This window comes from Orycteropus afer, unplaced genomic scaffold, assembly GCF_000298275.1.
Source record: "Orycteropus afer afer isolate SDZICR_OR568_19922 unplaced genomic scaffold, OryAfe1.0 scaffold00074, whole genome shotgun sequence".
Taxonomy (NCBI): domain Eukaryota; kingdom Metazoa; phylum Chordata; class Mammalia; order Tubulidentata; family Orycteropodidae; genus Orycteropus; species Orycteropus afer.
In genome coordinates, this window is record NW_006921661.1 from 9,486,397 (window position 1) to 9,508,692 (window position 22,296).

The 22,296-nt window shown below is 52.4% G+C and overlaps 1 protein-coding gene across 1 annotated transcript in view; it reads left to right on the plus strand.

The window, feature by feature from the left end:
- The window catches only part of ARAP1 (ArfGAP with RhoGAP domain, ankyrin repeat and PH domain 1), a 55,473-nt gene that overhangs the window by 13,026 nt on the left and 20,151 nt on the right, over positions 1-22,296 (plus strand). Inside the window, exons 3-14 of the mRNA XM_042780953.1 lie at positions 10,705-10,874; positions 11,540-11,607; positions 12,236-12,366; positions 12,531-12,686; positions 13,081-13,150; positions 13,461-13,581; positions 13,975-14,177; positions 14,635-14,741; positions 16,157-16,356; positions 18,205-18,290; positions 20,005-20,187; positions 21,348-21,522. Coding sequence (XP_042636887.1) covers positions 10,705-10,874; positions 11,540-11,607; positions 12,236-12,366; positions 12,531-12,686; positions 13,081-13,150; positions 13,461-13,581; positions 13,975-14,177; positions 14,635-14,741; positions 16,157-16,356; positions 18,205-18,290; positions 20,005-20,187; positions 21,348-21,522 — 1,670 coding nt within the window. The remainder of the gene's footprint in view (positions 1-10,704; positions 10,875-11,539; positions 11,608-12,235; positions 12,367-12,530; positions 12,687-13,080; positions 13,151-13,460; positions 13,582-13,974; positions 14,178-14,634; positions 14,742-16,156; positions 16,357-18,204; positions 18,291-20,004; positions 20,188-21,347; positions 21,523-22,296) is intronic.

The following is a 22,296-nucleotide window of genomic DNA, read 5'->3' on the forward strand; positions in this document are numbered from 1 at the left end:
CAGAGATGCTGAGAAACTTGCCCAGAGTGATCCAGCCCAGCTGAGGGGATGCAGGGGATCCATTCGTGTACTTGTGTGCAATTACCATAGACATGAACCCTCTCAGCATGCTTCCCTGAGAGGGAGAGCTCTCATTTCTAATCTGGGCTCCCAAGATCATTCTGCAGGGGTCCTCCCAGCCTGTTCTGGGCCTCAGTTTTCTCCTTCGGCACCTGGATGCCTGGAAATAGCTAGGGATGAAGGAGTATTTGCTAAGGGGGGCAGCTGCCAGCTGGAGTCACACCAAAAGACCTCCATCCTGTGTCCCTGACTGCTTGGCAGCCCAGCCAATCACTGGTCTTTCTGAGGGCCTATCACTTGTTGCCAGGGTGGAACTTGCTCCCTTCAACAAGCTGCTTTTCCAGCTTTTCTGGGTCTCCTTGTGGGAGCAGAGAGGAGGTGAGACACCACCAGAACCACCCAGAACTAGTGCTTCCTAGGCATCTACTGTTGCCCCATAAGGCCCAGCAAGACTGCATTGAGGGTGGCAGTTGTCCCGTTCCAGCTTCCAATGTGTGTGTGTGGGGGGGCACTCAGGGAGGTGGGAGGAAGTCTCTGCCCCGGGGGATTCTGGGTGACTTTTTTCTTTCTCTTTCTCAGTTAGTGTTTTCAGGAAGTATATGCTGGCTCCAGGGCTGCAGGGGGCGGGAGGGGCGGGGGTAGACGGAGAGCAGGAAGCTCTTCTAGGAGAGACCAGAGCTAGACACAGACCAGACATACACACTCACACTCACTTGCCCAGACAGAGCCACAGTTACACACAGAAACGCACACACACACACACACACACAGATGTGCAGAGCCATACCTGTACCCAGACACCTCCCAGAAAACACTTTGCCTCAGACACGCCCAGGGAACGGGGCCAGTCTGTGTTTGCGACCAGGCTAGGCCTGACGAAGGCTGTGTAGGCAGGCATGTAACACGCACAACATATAACAGCATACAACACATACACACGCTGAGCCTGGCTGGCCAGAGCCCTGTGAGACCTTGGGCCCAGGACCCGGCAAGCATCTGAGGGTGAGCAAGGGGCAGCCTGGGCTGGGGGTGGGAGAGAGGCTGGCTGTAGCTGAGAGCCTGGGGAGGCAAGAGTCCTTGCCTGCCTGTCACTTCTGGGCTGGCTTTTCTAGGGTGTTCTCCCCCGTCTCTTTTTTGCCCTGAGAATTTTCTTTCTTCTTTTACTTTTTCCTCCTCGGGCCTCTTCCTTCTCTCTCCTGTCTCCGCTCACTCTCCCCTATTTTTCCTGGTCTCACCTCTTTGTAAGCCCCTCCCTGGACCCACTGGTAGCTCACAGTGCCTATTTTCTGGGCCTTTCACAGTCTCCGCCCCATAGGCTTCTCTTCTATGGGGTTTTTGCCCTTCAGGAACCTGGTGCTGATCTCCTCAGTTCGGGTGCTTGCTCTTAGCTCACCTCATCCCTTTGGGGAGTCCCTGAGGGAGGTTTATCTCAGTGTCAAGTTCAAAGACATTGTGGTCTGGGCAGCTCTTGCCTGGTGCCCACCTCCCAGGCCAGGGTCATAGGGAGACATGCAGAGGGCTGGCACTTAGTTGGTGTGGAGCCAGTGATGCTTCCTGTCTATCCTCTTCAGGGCTGCTAGTGTGGTGGGTGCCATCTGTGGAGTTGGAGGCCTGGGCTTCAGTGTGGGGGCAGGCCTCTCTCCCCCCAGTTGTTGTGGATCCTTAATGAACTCAGCAATCCTGTGCTTGGGTCACTGGGGACACAGACAGGACTCTAAGCAGGTCCTGCTTGTACACCTGGCATTGCCCTAGCTTTCCTGTGCCCATAGCTTATCTTTCCATAGGTTCCAATGGATACCTGCACCCTCTTCTCCTCCCAGTACAGCCCTGAGATAGGCACTTGGGAGAGGGGCTGGGGAGAGGTCCCTGAGGGTTGAACTTCCTCCTCCCATCCTCAGGAACTGGGACAAAGCCAAGCCCAAAAGGATAGCATTGCCATGGGAGACTGACATCAGACCCATCCTCTGTCTCGTCTTGCCCTCCACAGCAGGGCTGGCATGTGGGGAGGCTCAGTGTAGACCTGGTGGTGGGAGTGCCATGAAGGGTCCAAACAGGCTGTGTGAGTTTAAAGGGGGCAGTTAAGTGGACTTCTTGGGAGGGGGGGGGTCCTGTCCTGAGCATAGTAAAATCGATGATTCTGGGTCTTTGTGGGGATTAAATGAAGAAAAGCCCCTGGCAGAATGCCTGGCACATAGTGAGGTTGAGCCCAGATCTCTCTGAGGCCCGTGTGACATCCTGAGGGAAAGGTCCTGACCCCAGGAGGGGATGTGGGCCTAGGTCCTTGGTCCCCTGAGTGAAGCAAGTATACTGAGTGATGGTAAATGTCAGCTGTTTTCCCAGGGAGAAGTGCTGAGAGCTGGGTGAGGCCTTGGTTGTGAGGATGGGTGCCAGGTTAATGGGGTGCTGTTGTGTGGAGGGGTAGGGGAGCTGCTGACTTCCAGCAATCAGTATGCCAGTGGGTTCACTCACCGCTGCTGGGTGGTATCAGGGACACAGAGAGGAATTGGCTCAGGGGGCTCACAGCATGTACAAAAGCTGAGAGGTGGACTGCAGACAACACATTCTACAAAGTAAAATCCCAGGAAGGGCTTTCTGTGCTGTGGTGTGAGCAGAAGTGGCTAGGACAGGACCAGAGGAGGGCTGGAGGGGCTGACTTTTGGGTCGCATGAAGGTCAGGGACAGCCACGAAGGAAGCAAGAGGCAAGGACTGAGGCCCAGACCCCAGGGCACAAATGAGGAAGTGGACAGCTGGGAAAGCTTGCCCCTGTGGGAAGAGGGGGGAGGTCAAGGTGGGGGAGAGATGTCCCCAGGTCTGGACCTGGGCCCACCTCTTGGCCCCCCTGCCAGGAGTCCAGGGGCTGAGGTTGAGCCCAGATCTCTCTGAGGCCTGTGTGACATCCTGAGGGAAAGGTCCTGACCCCAGTAGGGGATGTGGGCCTAGGTCCTTGGTCCCCTGAGTGAAGCAAGTATACTGAATGATGGTAAGCATGAAGGTGAGGGTGCCCCCAGGAGGCCCCAACCCAGCCTGGGCATGAGGGAAAGGGAAGGCTTACAGTGGAGGGGGATTCTGATAGGGGCTTTTAAGGAGGAGGAGGACTTAGGGCAGGGTGATCCAAGTAGAAGGAACAGTGTATGCAAAGGCCTGGAAGTGTGCACTTATGGAATGCAGCTCCATTAAGTCTGGCTAGAATGTGAGTGGGTGGTGAGTCCAATACTAGCCTGAGATATTCAAGCTGTCATCACTGTTTGGCCCATCTGCCTGCCTTCATGTGAGATTGATTTCTGTAGAGATAGAAAGACATGAGGGGAGAGCTAGGCAGCCACCCTGAAGGAGGCTCTGAAGCAGCTTCCTAGCCCAGCCTGTGGGGCCTAAGCTTCCTCAAGCCACAGCCAGGGTGAGAGAGTTGTGTTGATGACACGTGGGAGTGATGGTCACTTACAGAATTGTCAAGAAGGCCAGAGACAGGTCAACTGAGGCACAGACAAATGAGGCTACCTGCTTGAGGTCACAAACTAAGGAATGGTACAACTGGAATTCAAACCCATGTCTGCCTGGCTCCAAAGCCCTGTCTGTTACTAGGCCCAATTTATACCAGTTGCTCTGGTATAGTTATTAGTTGTTATTGTTAGCTGCTGTGAAGTTGGCCCCCACTCATGGTGACTCCAAGCACAATGGGATTGGGCTGTTGTGTTACGTAAGGTTTTCATTGGCTGATTTTTTGGATGTTGGTTGCCAGGCCTTTCTTCCTAGTCTGCCTTAATGTGGGAGCTCCACTGCAAACCTGTTTAGCATGATAGCAACATACAAGCCAACCCTTCACTGCTAGACAGCTGGTGGCTGCTCTTGAGGTACCTTGGCTGGGAATCAAACCTGGGTCTCAGGCACAGAAAGCAAGAATTTTCCCACTGAACCACCACTGCCCCATTGTGATTAATGCTGCTGTTGTTGTTATATGCCGTTAAGTTGGACCTGACTCCAAGGCGGTATCACTATGGAAGTACATTACCCAATCTTCCTTCCAAGGAGTGGCTGGTAGGTTTGAACCTCCAGCCTTCTGATTAGCAGTCAAGTACCTTAGGCACTATGCTACCAAAGCTCCTTCTTTTTAAAAAAACTCTCAGAAAATTGTAGTTTATATGATTATGTGGTCACCCTACTCTTAACAAGACACCCTGGTGGTACAGAGGTTAAAGTGCTTTGTTGCTAACTGAAAGGTCAGTACTTTGAACCCATCAGATGCTCTGTGGGAGAAAAATGGTGGCAGTCCGCTTCTGTAAGGATTGCAGCCTTGGAAACCCTCTGGGGCAGTTCTGCTCTGTCCTACAGGGTTGTTAATGAGTCAGTGGAATGGGTTTAGTTTTCTTTGATCTGCTACTTTTAACCATCTTGACTCAGGACCCTCACATATCCCCCAGCCCCAGGTGTAAGGTCTACTGTGTGTGTTCCCCCTAATCCAATGGAACAGCCCTGTTAGGCTAAGGGCCCAGCCTGGGGAGGGTCAGCCCTGCCCAGGAGTGCCCAGTCTTGGAGTGAGCATAGAGGGGCAGAGCAGATGGGTTCACAAGTCACGTGGATAGAGCAGAAGTGGCTGAAGGAATAGGGGAGCAGGCACCGAGTGGTTGGAGCTCTGGCAGAGTTGGGGACTCTGGGGGCCCTGTCCTTAGTAGAGGGCCACTCTCCTTCCCTTGGGGTTTTCCTACATGCTGTGCCTTCCCGATACCACTTCCCCTTTCCTGGGGCTGGCCCTGACTTAGCAGGACTTGAGCCTGTGCAGTAAGTAGGCTGGGGTCAGTCAGGAGACTTCCTGGAGGAAGAGGTCAGGTGGGGCTCAGAGGCTCAGAAGGGGCCTCCTTGCTCCCACCTTCTTGGGATAGTCTCTTCCCTGGAAAGGCACTGCTGGGAGAAGAGCCCTTTGTATCAGTTTGCCCTTCTTGCCATGGTCTCAACAGCTGTCAGAGCTGTACTTGCATCCAAGAGAGAATGTTAGTTTGAGTCTAGATCCTGAGTCTGTGTGGCTGGTGTGAGGATGCTGGCCTCAGAGAAGTCCTCAGATCCTTCCTGGTCATGGCCTCATTTACCACTGGTGTTTGAGCTTGCAGCTATGGTGCTGGACTGCCTGGGTTCAAATCCTAGCTTTGAGACCATGGACAAATTACTCAGCGACTCTGTGTCTCAGTTTTCTTTTCTGTCAAGTGAGGATAATAATAATCCTTACTTTATAGATACTTTGTGATGAGTTAATGAATAAATTCATGCAAAGAAATTAGAAGATGATTGGGAATATATATGTCTACATATGTACATACCCCTAACCATCTTCTAAATACTTAACACAGATTTTATATATATATATATATACACACACACACACACACACACGCATGTATGTATGTATGTAGATATATACACACATACGCACGTATATATATGTATCTGTATATATATATAAACCACTGCCATCAAGTTGGTCCCAATTCAGCAACCCTCCTTGGGTGTTTGAGCTGGTATCACTACGGAAGTAGATTGCCCAGTCTTCCTTCCAAGGAGTGGCTAGTGGGTTTGAACTACTAGCCTTCTGGTTAGCAGTCAAATGTCTTAGGCACTATGCCACCGGAGCTTTTAATAATAGTTATATGACTTTTATTAATTAATAACAATTAGTTGATCCAGGCATTCATCTATTAATAACTATCTTTACTTAATAAGGATTATTTAATCTAGGTATTCATTTATTTATAAATTCCTGCTGAGTACTGGGAACACAGATGAACAAGATAGATGTGGAGCTTGCCTCAGGGAGCCCACATGCTAGGGAGGAAGGCTTCAGGATAGGCGGACACCTCCCAGGATGATAAGGACAGCAGTGGAAACATAGACTGGGATGGGAGGGTTGATGCTGCTTGGGCCCTGAGGACGAGGAGGAACAGGTGGGCAGATTCCCTATTGCTGCCACCTTCCCCTCAGCCGTGGCCCAGCCCTGGGGAGCTTTGGAAGCTAGGCCCCCTCAGCCCTGCTTGGTCCTGGAAGGACAGAGGCTTTCTCTGCTTCCTCTAGAGCACAATCTGTCTGGCCCTGCCTGAGAAGCTTGAGATTCTGCTCCCAACTGATTACAGGCCTGGCTCCCAAGGACCCCTTCCTCTTGGGCTCTGAGGCAGCAGTATAATGGATTGATTTACCTGTCAAGAGGTCCCCAAGGACATTGTATCTGACCAGCTGGGCCAAGTTCCAACCATGGGTTTGTCCAGGTCATTCTCTGTCTGGTCTCTAGGCACCCAGCCACTTTTGTCATCATTCACTCTTTCATTTACTTTCCTCCTAGTCCTAATGATCAACGTGTCCACCTTTCTACCCACCCAGTCATTCACCTACCCACCTATCTGTCCACCTGTCCATCTGCCTATCCACCTACTCACCCATCATCTATCAAGTTGTCCACCCACCCATCAACCTAACCAACCATTCATCCATCTACCCATTCTTCCTCCCTCCCTCCATTTGTTGCCAGCCTATCCACCCACCCACCCATCTAACATGCTCTTATTGTTGACTCAGCGGGGCCTTGTGATGGGTCATGGGGATACTAAGGCAAGTCATATGCTGCCCCTGCCTTAAAGAGACTCATGGTCAAGTGGAGAAACAGCCTGTTACAGTGCCTACCAGGAATTCTTCTTGTTGTTGTTGTTGTTGTTATGTGCCGTCGAGTCGGCCCCGACTCATAGCGACCCCTCCTTGGGTTTCCGAGGCAGTATCACTACGGAAGTAGGATTGCCCAACCTTCCTTCCGAGGAGTGGCTGGTGGGTTTGAACTGCCAGCCATCTGGTTAGCAGGCAAGTGTCTTAGCCACTATGCTACCAGAGCTCCCGGAATTCTTCTTAGGTCCTACTAAACATTCAGACGATCAAGAGTACCAGAGGCTACACTTGGCATCAAATTCGCTTAGCAGTAGTAAGGGTGGGAAACAGCTTGATAGCTGGGCCACGTCAGGTATTGTTCTCTGTAGGAGCTCATTGTGCACGTCACACAGCCATCCGGGAACATTCTCTGTGGCCCCTCAGGTGACAACTCAAAGGTGAGGAAATGAAACTCTCAGTGAACAGGTGTTGGAGCCACCCTGGCTTAAAAGCTTCTTGTCCCAGGGAGCCAGTGTCTCTTGTAAGAACTCCACAGGCCTGGCTTCAGATAGATCCCTGCAAAACATATGCCCAGTGACCACCTGCAGGGAAGCCCCAAGCTATGACATCTCCTTCAGGTGTGGAGTTTGTTTATAGTTTCTTCTAGGCCACATGCAGTTCCTCAGTCAGGACATTTTTACCAAAAGCAGTATTGCCTAGTAACATGGTTGACACACCTACTATAGCCAGTTTCTAGGGGAACAGAGCTAGAAAGGTATCTGAAGATAGCCATCTGAAGTTCTCACACAGAGTAGAAGAGTTTGGTAACCCTTTACCCATAGATGGAGAGACAATTATGTTACTGTTCAAAAAAAAAAAAAAAAAACCCACTGCCATTGAGTTGGCTCTGACTCAGCAACCCCTCCTTGTATTTCTGAGGCAGTATCACTGCGGAAGTAGATTGCCCAACCTTCCTTCCGAGGAGTGGGTGGTGGGTTTGAACCGCCAGCCTTCTGGTTAGCAGTCACATGCCTTAGGCACTACGCCATCAGAGCTCCCATGTTACTGTTACTGTTAGGTGCTCTCAAGTCGGTCCTAACTCACAGTGACCCAGTTGCACAGTAGTTGCTATGCTTGAGCCTGGTATGCAGCCTCTGTGTCAGTCCATCTTGTTGAGGGTCTTCCCCTTTTTCTGCTGACCCTCTACTTTACCTAGCATGGTATCTTTCTCTAAGGACTGGTCCCTTCTGACAACATGACCAAAGTATGAGAGATGAAGTCTGGCCGTTCTTTCTTCTAAGGAGTATTCCGGCTGTACCTCTTCCAAGACAGATTTGTTCACTCTCCTGGCAGTCCATGGTACATTCAGTATTCTTTGCCAACACCACAATACAAATGCATCAGTTCTTCTGTGGTCTTCCTTATTCATTGTCTAGCTTTCACATGCATATGAAGCAATTGAAAATGCCATGGGTTGAGTCAGGCGTACCTTAGTCTGCAAAGTGAGATCTTTGCTCTTAAGCACTTTAAAGAGGTCTTTAGCAGCAGATTTTCCCAATGCAGTATGCTGTTTATTTTCTTGACTGCTGCTTCCATGAGCATTGATTGTGGATCCAAGTAAAATGAAATCTTGACAACTTCACTATTGTCTCTGTTTATCACAGTGTTGCTTACTGGTCCGGTTGTAAGGATTTTTGTTTTATTTTGAGCTGTAATCCAAAAGGAAGCCTGTAGTCTTTGATCTTCATCAGTAAGTGCTTCAAATCTTCTTTGCTTTCAGCAAGCAAGGTTGTGTCATCTGCATATTGCAGGTTGTTAATGAGTCTTCCTCCAACTCCAATGCTGCGTTCCTCTTCATAAAGTCCAGCTTCTCAGATTATTTGCTCAGCATACAGATTGAATAAGTATGATGAAAGAATACAACCCTGATGCACACTTTTCGTGATTTTAGATCATGAAATATCCCCTTGTTCTGTTCAAACACCTGCTTCTTGGTCTATGTACAAGTTCCACATGAACACAATTAAGTGTTCTGGAATTCTCATTCTTAGCACTGTTATCCATAATTGGTTATGATCCACACAGTCAAATGTCTGTGTATAGTCAATAAAACACAGGTAAACATCTTTCTGGTATTCTCTGCTTTCAGCCAAAATCCATCTGACATCAGTATACCAAAAATCAAAGTCACTGCCATCAAGTCTGATTTGACTCATAATGACCCCTCCTTAGGTTTCTGAGGAGGTATCACTAAGGAAATAGATCGCCCAATCTTCCTTCCAAGGAGTGGCTGGTGGATTTGAGCCATCAGCCTTCTGGTTAGCAGTCAAATGCCTTAAGCACTGCGCTACCAGACCTCCCGATATTAGCATGGGGAGATGGAAATAGCCACAGGTCCTAAAAAGCACGTGGACTATGGCATTGGAGGTTAGAATTCAAATCTTGGCCCAAGAGATGCTTAAAAAAATGATCTGTAATCCTTTGTAGGACCCTTGGGTGGCACAGATGATTAAGTGCTGAACTGCTAACCCAGAGGTTGGCAGTTTCAACCTACCCAGAGGTACCTCAGAAGAAAGGCCTGGTGACTTAGTTCTGAAAGATCACAGTCTTGAAAGTCCTTTGGAGAAGTTCTATTCTATACACAAGGGGTCACCATGAGTTGGAATCAACTTGATGGTAACTGTTTTTTTTTTTGTTTGTTTGTTTTAATCCTTCGTATAAAACTCATAATGGAGGGTGAGGGGAGCATAGAGGGAAACAGGTCAGGGAAGGCTTTCGGCGAAGGTGAACTTGAATTTGCAGATGTTCCCCAGACAGAGAACAGGGAGAAGAGCATTCCTGGTGGAGCTGAGCAGGCGCCAAGCCTGGCCTTGTAATTGTACCCAGCAGATCCCACTGCTCCTGCCTAGTCCTTGCTTGCTTTGGCAGGAGTCACAAACTGTCGATCACTGCTAGGAAGGTTAGGCAACAGCCCCAGGTGAAACTAACTTGTAGGAAAAGTTGCTGCCCTCATTAATGTTCCACTTGGCCCTTGTGGGACATTGGCAGGGACAGCAGGTGTGTCTAGGCCTCCAGGGCTCTCCTGGTACAGGATATACTTTGTCTTGGTGAATCTTCCAGCCACCTGGCCAGGTTAGTAATACAGTGTCCAGTTGATAGAAGAGGAAACCAAGGCTGAGAGGGGCTAGGTGCTTGGATCAAGACACACAGGAACTAAGAGGCCAAATCCTTGATGCCAAAGCCTTTCAGGAGACATGCCACCTGTAGGGAACCGTGTGATCAATGCCGTGACAGACAGAAAGGAGCCCTATGGCTGGGGGGTCAGGGGAGCCCCGAGTCTGGCCTCAGGGAGCCAGGGAAGACATTCTGGTAGGAGTGATAGCAGAGATGAGGAGCCATGTTGTAAGAGAAGAGATTGGTGGGATGAAGTGAGTATCTGAGGGGTACCCAGGAGGTGGTGAATACACAAATCTGAGGCAGGAGAGAAGGTGGTCTTTATCTAGAGACTTATATTTGGGGAACTCAGGAGTTAGTTTCAAAGGTTTATGCCCTTGACCTCAGTGACCATTTCAATCCTGCTGTCCTTGTCTTCCCTTTGCCAACAAATACCTTCCTACCCTTAAAAGCTCAGTTGAAGCATCGCCTCCTCCAGAAAGCCTCCCCTGAGTGCCCAAGCTGGGGTTTCCCTCTCCCCAATTTTGGTCTTTATCGATCCTTGAGAGCAGAGCCCAGTGGGTACATGTGGCTAGAGCACTGGGCAGAGGTAACCTTGTCATAGCAACATGGGACCAACTCATGCAGGCCAAAGAGAGTGCTTACTTTCTTGGTCTTTTGGGAGCTAGGAAGGGTGTTGGGTGGGGGAGTGAGGGTTGCGTGTACCTATCTGCAGGAGTTTTGCTGCAGCTCAGGTGAGCTGGCAGCTCAGTGGGTTTGAGTCCTGGCTCCATGGCTTACTAGCTATGTGACATTGGCCCCGTGACCCAGCCACACTGAGCTAACCCCTTGTTGCCCAACTTCTGTTCTATTCCCAGCCTTCCTTCCAAGGAGGAAGAGTTACTGCTGCCATCACTGTCATCCACTTCCCAGCCAGAGCTTGAAGAGCCCCCATCCACCATTTCCTGGGGGCCTCCCCAACCCCTATCTCTACCTCCCAGTCTCCCGGAGATCCCCCCAAAGCCTGTACGCCTGTTCCCAGAGTTTGGTGAGTACTGTAGCCAGGGAGGGGGACAGGGCTCTAGGTGGGTCCTCAGGGTCCAGATCTCCTGAGTGTGTGCAAGGATCACACTCCCCTTTCTGCCAGGCCCAGACACTGAGTCACATTGTTCAATACCTGAGCCAAATTCTGCTTGTGCCACCGACCCACCATACAGCTCCTGGCAAGTCACTCATCTCTCTGAGCATCAATTTTTCATCCTCAAAATGGAGACAGTAGCCATCTATTTGACTTACTGACTAAAGTGTGGGGACATGGCAAACTTTCTGAGTTACCCATGGTTTAAAGTCTGGGAATATCTTCCATGGTCTGAGTGGTTTGCTTTCCCTGGGGTTGTCTACTTCTCTTGATTCTCTGATTATCTTGTTTTTTTCCTTCGCATTTTTTGAGCAATCCCTGCCCCAGCCCCATAAGGTCAAACCTCCCTTTGGTCGCTGGCCTCTTCTCAGGGTGCCCCTTAGTGCATACCACAAGGTCCTGGGGGTATAAATAGCACTTCCTGTCCCTTGTGCCTTTTTTGAAAACCAGGCTAGGGTCAGGGTTGAGGTCTTTCTTAGACTGGGGGTGGCCTTTGTGAAACCAGGCTGAAGTACCCCAAGAGAGGAGGGCAGGCATCTTGTTTCTGATTCTCCCCCAATCCCTGTCTTTCTTAGATGACTCTGACTACGATGAGATCCCAGAGGAGGGGCCAGGGGCCCCAGCCAGCGTGATGACTAAGAAGGTAGGGCAGTGTTTAGGGGCTGGTCTGTCTGTCTGCCTGTTGGGAGGGTGAGAGAGCTGCCTAACGCCCTTTCAGATCCTGGGGGCTGCAGGGACCCTGTCCTGAGGACTACCAAAAAGAGAATGGGGCCGAGAGTCATTGTCTGGCCAGATAGATGTCAGGGTTCAAGCATAGCCCATGAACTCTGTGCCAGGAGTCTGAGGCCTCTGTGGCTCTGGCTGCAGTCTTTGGCTGTATCTGGATGTGTGTGCTCCCTCCCCCGTGTTCTGAGCACATCTGTCTCAGAGTAGCTGTCCATCTCTCTGGTCGTCTGTCTTTCACTTTCTGTGTCTCTCTATCCCTGAGTCTCTTCCTTGACCCCTCTGTTGTTCTGTCTTTGTCTCTGCCCTAGGTCTGCTTCTGCTACTGATTCTCTCTGTGCCTGGGGCCCTGTCTCTTTGGATCTCTGTGTGGCCTCTTTTGCAGGGGGGTTGTGGGGAGGTGGTATTTGTGAGGAAACAGAAGTAAAAGTGCTGAATTGTCTGGTTTGGGCATGGAGTGGACAGGGGCGGGGGTGCGGTGGCCTTTGGGTGGCTGTAATCTGGGACTTGAGGGGAAGTGTGACGCTGAGTGGGTCTGGGCGGGGCAGGAGGAGCCCCCACCAAGCCGAGTCCCACGGGCCGTGCGAGTGGCCAGTCTGCTGAGTGAGGGGGAGGAACTGTCGGGGGACGACCAAGGGGATGAGGATGAGGATGACCACGCCTATGAAGGTGTTCCCAAGTGAGTGTCCACTTCTCTTGTATGGCTCACCCACCCAGCCACCCTCCTTCCCAAAGCCCAGCCCTTCTATCTCCTTATCCCCTACCCTATGAGGGTCCCTGCCCTGGTCCCTGGTAATGACCACATGGCCCCCGGTGCCCTCATTCTCCCTCCTCTTCCCTAAGCGGTGGATGGCACACTGGCAGCCTGAGCTTGCCCTTGCCCAGTGACTCTGTGATTCCTGAGCTCCTGCCATCCCCCATGGACGGGCTGCCTGGGGGTCCCACCCCTGTCACACTGGTCATTAAGGCCGGCTGGCTGGACAAGAACCCACCACAGGGGTGAGTGAGGCCTGTTGGGTCCTGCTAGTGGCTTGCTTGGGTAGTGGTGGGGGGATGGGATATCACCCAGGGTACTGGTATCATGGCTTCAAAAACCAGAGAGAATAAGGTGATTTAAGCAGGTCTCCTTCTAGGTAGACTGCAATGTCTGTTATCTCTACCAGCCCTGTTTTACTGCCCTTAAAATTGGGAAGTCCTACTTTATATCTTACTTCAATTGCTCTTATTGTAGGTAAAGTCTATTTCCTTCTCAGGGACCATCTGCAACTTTTTCTTCCTTTATATGGCTGTTCCTAATGTGTGTAGTTGTCAGAGGGGATTAGGGTGATCCTGGAACCTCTTCCCTCATTCCCAGTTCCTCTGCTCTGTTGCCCCTCTTCCTGTCCCGCTCTAGATCTTATATCTATCAGAAGCGATGGGTGAGACTGGATGCTGAATACCTGCGATACTTTGACAGTAACAAGGTGAGGCCCACGTGGGTCCCTGACCTGGCCCCTACCCTAGTCTGACCTGAGCCTAGCCTTACACTGAACCCCAAATCTTTGGGTGGAATCTTTCACAGATGAGTCCTGGCCAGAGTCCAAGTCTGACTCCTTGTACCTTATTCTCCTGGCCCAATGGCCAGCAGTGGGCCATGGTCAGGGTTAGCATAGGGACTGTCCCTGACCACCTGTGGGAAACAGGGATGCAGTCTTCATTTCACCTGAGGGTGAGAGGGGTCAGAGGGGTGGACCTCTGGGAGGCCTTACCCTACAGCTCATCTCTGTTCCCTAGGATGTCTATTCCAAGCGCTTTGTCCCTGTGGCCTGCATCTCCCGCGTGGCTGCCATCGGGGACCAGAAGTTTGAAGTGATCACAAACAACCGGACTTTTGCCTTCCGGGCAGAGAGTGATGGTGGGGAATGTCAGGAGGGGAGGATTGTGGAGGGAAGAGAAGATGGCAGTATGGCCAGATAATAGGGACAGGAACCAGGGTGCATCTGCCCTTCCCCTCCCCACCAAACCCAGTGCAGAGTTGTAGGCATGTCAGGTGGAAGAGAGAAGGGGACAGGCTCTATGTTTGAGATATTCCCTAAGTCCTCAGAGGGGAAATAGGCTAAGAGACTTGCAGTCGCACAGTTGGGATTGGAGCCTGAACCTAGCTAAGTTGGGGAACTCAGAGAGATAGGTGGGCTAGTCTGGGTGGGCTTGCTGGTAGAAGTGTTACTCAAGAAGCCTAGGGCCAGGGGACTCTGAGGGACTCCTGGTCAGTCCTGGCTTGGGCTCACTCCCTTTCTTTTGCCTGCAGCCGAGCGGAAGGAGTGGATGCAAGCCCTGCAGCAGGCTGTGGCTGAGCAGCGTGCCCAGGCCCGGCTGTCTAGTGCCTATCTGTTGGGAGCTCGAGGCCCAGAGCCACCCGACTGCTCTGGCAGCCTAGAGCTACGTGGCTTTAAGAATAGGCTGTATGTGGCTGTGGTTGGGGACAAAGTGCAGCTCTACAAGAATCTGGAGGTGTGAAGGGGTCCACCAAGCCATTGAACCTCTGCCCTCTGCCCCGTTATTGACCTGGTCCCTCATCCCCACCCCATCTCATCTCTCAGCACCCCGTCATGCCGCCTTGGTCTCCCAGCCCCACCCTGGGCCCACCTGGACCTTGGATCCCTTTTCCCTTTTCCCCTAAGCCTAGCCCCTTGATGGCCCCTACGTCTCATCCTGAGCTGTGACCCATCTCCTGCCTAGTCCTTGAACATTGCCACCTGGTTCCCACCCTGGCTTCTGTGCCCCCTACCATTGCCTGCCTAGCCTCTGTACCCAGGCCCATTTGCTCATGCTCAGATTCCTAAGCCCTCCCTAGTCTCCTTCCTAGGTACTTTCTAATCCCTAAGGTACCACCCAAACCCCCCAGCCTTGAACCCTGTCCTCCAAGCCTCACTCTTACCTCTCTCACCCGTTCACACCAACCTGCCAGGAATACCACCTGGGCATTGGCATCACCTTCATCGACATGAGCGTGGGCAATGTGAAGGAAGCAGACCGGCGCAGCTTTGACCTCACCACACCCTACCGCATCTTCAGGTGAGTCCCATCCTACACATACCCCTGCATCCTCTCCTCTCACATTTCTTTCTTACATAGTGTGGGAGTTGCTCCTTTGCCTTCTGGGATGGAGTTCTCTCTTCCCAGCTTACTAACCGTCTGGTCCTCTACGCTCACAGACACCTGCTGTGATCTTCCATTTTAAGAAGTCCCACTCTCCACCCCACCTTCCTCTGGCCATCACCATCCCCCCTTTCCCACCCCACTTATAAAATCATCCATACCAGCTTTCTGCACTGCCTGCTCATCCTACTGCTCTCACCAGCCTGCTCTGACCCCCTCAGAAGTGTCCTTGTCTGTCCTTAACACTCCTTTGTTATCAAGGGCTGCTCTTCACTGCTGGCCTTGTGGGGCCTGGCCTGGATGCACCTCCCTGAGCTTCCAAGACTCTATCCTCTTGGCAGCCTCTGATCTCAGCTGTCTCTCATGAGTGTCTGTCTCTGACCTCTACCCTCTCTCTGGTAGGCCTTGTCCATTGCCAGGCCTTCAGCTGCTACCTCTGGGGCATATGCAGTGCTTGAATTCAAATCTTGGGTCTACCACTGATCATCTAGGTGACCTGGACAAATCACTTGGCATCTGTGTGCCTCAGTGTCCTCCTCTCTGAAGTAGGAACATGGTAGTCTTTGTAAAGCTGTTGCCTGACAGTGCGTAGTAAGTGCTCAATAAACGCTACCATCACCACCATCATCAGCATTTAAGGACCCCCAGCCCAGATCTCTGTCTGGATTTTTCTTCTGAGCTCAACACTTGGCATGTCTAACAACTTCCTGGGCACCTTTCAACTTCCTCCCAACTCACTGTTCCTCCCAGGCCCCCATTCCACCATGGGGGTCATTGCCTCTCCTACTTAGCCCTGTACAAATCCACCACCACCCTTGTCTTCCCTCCATCCCATCTCTCACCTCTGTATGTTTCCATCCTCCTGCCCCTGTACCATTTTGGCTTAGGCTTGTGGGCTGTCTGGCCCTGGGTGTCTGCTTCTTTGGCTGCTTGTCTGAGGCCCTTCATTCTGTCCCTTGTGACTGCCACCCTGCCCCTTTGTACATTCTGTTCCCTCTGTCCAGAACTCCCTTCCACCCTTTCACCTGGTAAGTTCTCCTCACCTGCCAAGCCTTAGCACAGGCATCATTTCTTCCCAGCAGCCTTCTCTCCTCCCTGGGCTGGCTCAGAGTTCTTTGGGCTCAGAGTTCCTGAGAACCCATATAAGCTCAGTGTTTTGCTGTCCTTGCCCTTGTCTGTGCTGACCTTCCCACCAGCACCTGGTTGCCTCCCTCTTCTGACCATGAGCTCCTAATGCCTTGTTTCCGCTCCCCACTTCATGCTTGTACTGCCTGCAAATCCCTCCAAGCCTTTTCCCACCAGCCCCTTTCCCCCCACTTCTGTGTCCCCAGTTTCTCGGCCGAATCGGAACTAGAGAAGGAGCAGTGGCTGGAGGCCATGCAGGGAGCCATTGCTGAGGCCCTGTCCACCTCGGAGGTGGCCGAGCGCATCTGGGCTGCAGCCCCCAACAGGTTCTGTGCCGACTGCAGGGCTGCCCAGCCTGACTGGGCTTCCATCAACCTCTGCCTCGTCATCTGCAAGCGCTGTGCAGGTGTGTGTGGGGGCAGGGCCTCAGACAGGAGAAATGGCAGCAAGACAGGGCTGGTGTGTTAGGAGGTCAGGTGGCCTGTCTGGTGGGAGGAGCTGGAGTGAAGATGGTAGTCAGAAGAGCCACTGTTTATGAAGTTCCTTCTGTATGCCAAGCTTTCCCACTGTGATTAGCCTGCAGTCCTTATACAACATTGCAAGGCAGGGATTTGACTTCCCATATCATGGGTAGGGAAACTGAGGCACAAAGAGGGAAAGTGGCTTCTCGGAGTCACATGGCAAACATATGAGTCTGTTTCAGTCCAGACCTGTTGAGGTGCAGTGCCCCTGCCACATCAGAAGAGGAGGGGAGGGAAGGTGGAAGGGGCTGCGTGCAGAGGAAGAGCTGGTGTTTTATCTTGGAGGGATGAGAGGCAGGAGTGGGCTTTCAACAGAGGAGAGATGAAGTCAGATTTGAGGTCAGACTCTAGCTGGTAGGTGGAAGCCGAATTGTAGGAGGTGGATTGGAAACCAGCCAGGAGGCCAATGAAGGATCCAGGAGAGAGGAGGAAGAGGAGACGTAGCCCAGGGAAGGGATAAAGAGCATTCAAGAGATGTTCAAGATCTACAGTGTAAAGGTCTCAGTGACAGACCAGATGAGGAGGGTAAGAAAGAAAGGGTGGAGCCAAGATCCGTTTTTCTGTTCGACCAACATTTACTGAGGGTTTACTGTGTGTCAGACACTGCTAGGTGCTGGGAGTCCATCCCTCCTGGGAGCTGACAGTGCCCAGGTGGTGGCTTTGGGTGGTTGAAAGTACCCCCTCTGAGGTGGGGACTCAGAGAAAACAGGTCAAGGGAAGTTGCTGCGCTCAGTGAAGTAGCCTGAGGCCTGTGGGACAGTGAGGGCAAGTGTCCGGAGTCCTTGTGCCCTGCAGTCTGTGTGAAGGAATGTGATGACTTGGAGGCCAGATTGGGAGCATTGGTTCATGGAGGGAGGATAAGGAGGAGGTAGGGGGATGGGGGTGCACCAGTAGGAGGTTGGAGAAGGAGTGAGGCTGAGGCTCTTGTTGTGCCCCCAGCCCTCCTCCCCACTCCAGGGGTCTCCTGTGGGACCTCTAGTTAAGTGAAGCTTCATTCCCTCCAGCCCCAACTCCCCATCTCCCCTTCCCTTTCCTTAAGTACCCACTGTGCCCTAAACCATACAGGCAAGGTTCCTACTTCCATGGAGCTTACACTCTAGTGGGGAACGACAGAAAATGCTTATATGAACCAAGAAAGTATTGGGTAATACAAGTGCTGGCAGAAAATATGCTGTTAGTCAGGGAAGCCCTCTCTGAGAAGTAACATGTGAATGACAGGGAGCCAGTCCTGCAGAAGTGGAGAAAGAGCCAGCCCAGTGAGTGCAGAGGCTGAGTGCAGAGGCTCTGAGGCAGGAATGAGGGTGGGCTGTTTGAAGGAGAGTGTGGCTGATGGCGGTGGGTGCTAGGAGTGGTAGCTAGAGATGAGGTCAGAAAGGAAGGCAGGTAAGGAATTGATCTAAATCTGAGGAGCCACAGGGAAGGTTAAAACATGGATTTGAAGTGAGGGGACTTGCATTTTAGAGATCAGGCTGATGCCTGTGTGAGAGTGGCCTACAGGGAGCCAAGCTGGGCTGTAAGGAGCTAGGTAGGGGCTACTGCTGCCCAGTCAGGTGCAGTGTTGACTGGGCTCAGTCCTTGGAGCAGAGGTGCATGGCTGGATTCTGCAACAGCAGTACAAAAGGTAGAGCTGCAGAAGTGCCTCTCCCTCTGTCCCTGGATGAACTCGGGGGGTGAGTGAGTACCATGTGGAAGGGAAGGCTCAGGAAGACCCCAAGTCTGGCCCTCTCCTGCAGGGGAGCACCGTGGCCTGGGTGCTGGCATCTCCAAGGTGCGGAGCCTAAAGATGGACAGGAAGGTGTGGACAGAACCACTCATTGAGGTGAGGTGACCCTGGTTGCCTCCTGTATCTGGGGTCTGCTCCACTCAACTGCTTCGTGAGTCTCCCAAGCCTCCTGCCCCATTCCATAGCCCCCTGGAGCTAGAAGAGACTTGGGATTATCTAGTGTGTGAGGATTTTGACAAGGCTGATTTTTGGCAAAGTCAGCAAACCATGGGCTGCAAGTTAAGCCTTTTTAAAGGCTTCTTTTAAAAAAAAATAAAAAGAAAGTACAACAGAGACAACAGAGACTGTCCTAAAAAAGCAAAACCAAACCCATTGCCATCGAGTAGATTCTGACTCATAGAGACCCTCATTCTGTTTCCAAACCTACAAATCTTTACTGAAGTAAATTGATTACCTTATTTCCTCCCATGGAGCAGCTGGTGGGTTTGAACCTCTGACCTTCTGGTTAACAGCCAAATGCCTTATCCACTGCACCACCAGAGCTCCTTGTATGTGTTCTACAAAGCCTAAAATATTTACTGTTTGACCCTTTATGCCAAGAATTTGCTTATTCCTGATCTAGTCCAATTTTAATCCCATTGTACAGATGTGGAAACTGAGGCCCTGGATAGGGCTGTAATCTACCTGAGATTATCCAGCAAATCTGTATTGACCACCAAGTCCTGTCCCTTTCTGTCCCACTGCCTGGCTGACCCAGGGCCTTCTCCCCTTCCTTGCATACCTCTCAGGGCTTCTTACCCTTCATCTCATGTATACTCAGAAGTGGTTTTGAGTATGCAATTTTAGAGTGCATACATATTTGTACATCTGTGCCTGGGTATTTGGGGTTCCCAGGTACTACTATGTGTGGGAGCTAGAAGAACATGCAACAAGAGGCTAGGCCCAGGGACCTACCAGAGCATTCTTGACAACCCCATCAGGGTAAGGTTTACTTTGCAGGCCCTCAGTCTGCTTAGCAAGTAAGTGCTAGAGCATTTGCATATGATAATTAATTGACCTTCAGAACAAGCTTGTGAGTTATAGATTAGAATCCCCAGTTTACAGATGAGGACATTGAGGCCCAGGGAGAGAAACTAACTTGCCCACAGAGTGAATCAGTAAGTAAGAATATACCCACCGTACCCCACCCCAAGGAGACAGCAAGACTGTTCCCTCTTTGTTCTCTGCTGTTACCCCCAGCATGCTACACAGGGCCTGACAAAGGGACAAGATGGGGAGGAGACAGGAAATGGCTGTGGAATGAATGATCAGCACAGTGAAAGAATGAATAAGCCAATTCCCTGCGTGCTGGACCCCTGGGCTCCAGAATCTGCCCCTACCCCTTTCAGAGAGCAATGTCAGAGACAGGAGATGTTTCCAGATTCCATGGCTGCCCCATTGACTGACAAGATAGGACATCCCCCACCCAGCCATGATAGCCTCAGGAATGCAGAGTTCCAGATGCAAGACTGGGTGGGGCAACAGCAAGACCCCCTAACCAGGCACCAGGCCTGGGGGGGGGGGTCTACCTGTCAATGTCTGCGTCTTGTCTTGTCACTGAGCTGAAGCACTGGGCTTAGAGCCCAGGACTGGTGGGAGGAGCACCCAGGGCCACACCAGGCCGGACTGCTCCTCAGTTATCCCATTGGGGAAGTAGACAGATGACCTGGCTCTTCCAGTCCCTTACCTGACCACCTCAGAAATCAAGATTTTGCCTGGCTTGGGCCCTTGGCCGTATGCTGCCCCTTCTAACCTTTTGCCCACTCCATAGCTCTTCTTACAGCTGGGCAATGGTGCTGGGAACCGCTTCTGGGCAGCCAATGTGCCCCCGAGTGAGGCCCTACAGCCCAGCAGCAGCCCTGGTGCCCGGCGGTGCCACTTGAAGGCCAAGTATTGTGAGGGCAAGTACCGCCGCTACCACCCGCTCTTTGGCAACCAGGAGGAGCTGGACAAGGTCAGGGCACTGCACCATTGGGGCCCCTGAGACAGCCCCCTGTGTCCCTACATTATCACAGCTCTGTGAGACCACTGCCTGGGACCTCCTTTCTCCCTTCCCACCCTGTTCCTCACCATCTCAGCACATCTCTTCAATCAGCCCAGATTGGTGAACTGGCATATGGGGAAACTGAGGCTCAGAGGGCAGAGGGTTGCTGCCCAAGCCACATAGAGAATTAGGGCAAAGCAGGGAGGAGCCAGGCCTGGCCCTTGGGCCAAGGCCACATCCCTAGAATCTGTCTGCCTCCTTCCACACCCCTCCCCTCCCCAACCCTTCCCATCCCTCCCCATCCTTCCTGATTCCTCTGTCTCCTGCACCCTGTCCTGCTTCTTCTGAGTCCTGCCAAAAGGAGTGAACTCAATGGGGATGCTATTTCCTGTCAGGCTCATGAAAAACAGCTGGGCTGCTCTGACCCACCCCTACCCTATTCCCCCTCAATATGAGGCCCTAAATGGGCTCCAGGCCCTGACAGGCTGGGAGCCAAGCCTTGTGTCCTGATCTGACTGGACCTGTGCAGGAGGCACTCTGCTCTGAGGCAGGGGAATGCCACTTGTGACCTCTGGTTTGCCTTCAGCCCCGCCCCCAAGCAACTCCACCCAGGCAGGCTCCTTCCAGCTAGAAACCCAGTGGGGAGTCAGGCCTCCACCTCCCAGGACCCAGGCGTCCAGCCCCCAGCCCAGCCCAGTCTAGCCCGACAGCTAGAAGTGGCGGTGGCTCCTATTGGTTGAGAGGGCTGGGCAGGCGGTGAGGAATTCAAATGTGGGAGGAATTAACTACAAAGCACACCCACCCCCTCCTTGCCCTTCCACAAGGCAGAAGGAGTTTGAGGTCCTTTAGAGAACAGGCTGGGCAGCTCTTTGGGAGCCACCAGCAGGGGTGAGGCCTGGGCAGCTGGGACCCCCACCACTGCTACCCTCCGTCTCCTTGGCCCTTCCCTTCCTCCTCCTTGCCCTCTTTCTTTCTTTCTCCCAGTTCTGTTTCATCATGAGGATAGGCCCCCTCAGACCTGGGTGCCCTCTTCTTTTTCCTTCCTCTCCTCCCCCATACCCCCATTCCCTGCTGGCCCATCACTCTCAACTTGGGCTGACCCTCCCTCCCCCCCCTTCCCCTCCTCCCAGGCCCTGTGTGCTGCAGTTACCACCACAGACCTGGCTGAAACTCAGGCACTCCTGGGCTGTGGGGCAGGGGTCAGCTGCTTCTCAGGCGATCCTGAGGCCCCCACGCCCCTGGCTCTCGCCGAGCAGGCGGGGCAGACACTGCAGATGGAATTCCTTCGGAATAACCGGAGCACAGGTGAGTGGCCAGTGGGACTGTCCACTGCAGGGAAGGGGGCACCCTGATGCCAGGGTCTAGCGCTTTGGAGGGGAGGCAGGTGGGAGTCAGCTAGGACTTGATTTACTTACCGTTCCAAAGCTGGGATTGCAGCTCCATGAGGGTCCCCGGTGCAGTGGTGTGTGCGTTTGTGGGTGCTTTTGAGGTTGCATGTCAGTGGAAATTTGTGCATCTCTTCATATGTGTGTCTCTGTGCATTTGTTGTCCCTTCCTGACCAGCAGTGTGGGCCACTCTGGGTGATGTCCATGTGCCAGCGTTTGTGCGTCTCTGAGCTCCTGTGGATCTGTTTCCTTGCAGCTGGGGATATGGAGGGCTTTGGCATTTGTGCATATGCAGAGTGTGTCTGTGAAGCTGTGTGGGGTGGTGGTGTATTTCCCTGTGTTTGAGGAGACCCATCACAGCAGCCCTGTCCATTGTTCTGCCCTGGGTGGAGCTCAGTCATAGACTGAGGTGCAGTCCCATTTGGCTCCCACTTTCAGGGCAGGTGAGGAGGGCTTGAGGGGAGTAAGTGGTGTTGCTCACAGCCAGGCCTAGCCTCTAGGGCCATATCCCAGGACTAAGGGTGGAGCTCAGTGGCTGGGGCTCTGGGCTTGGGGCCATGGGTGGGTGGGGCGCACTGGTTGGAGAGAGCCCAGGTATCTAGAGAGGCACAAGAGACCACCCAGCTGGCTAGGGCTTGGGAGGGTGGAATCCCATCATTGCTGATCACTGCGAGTGGGGCTGGAGCCAGGTGG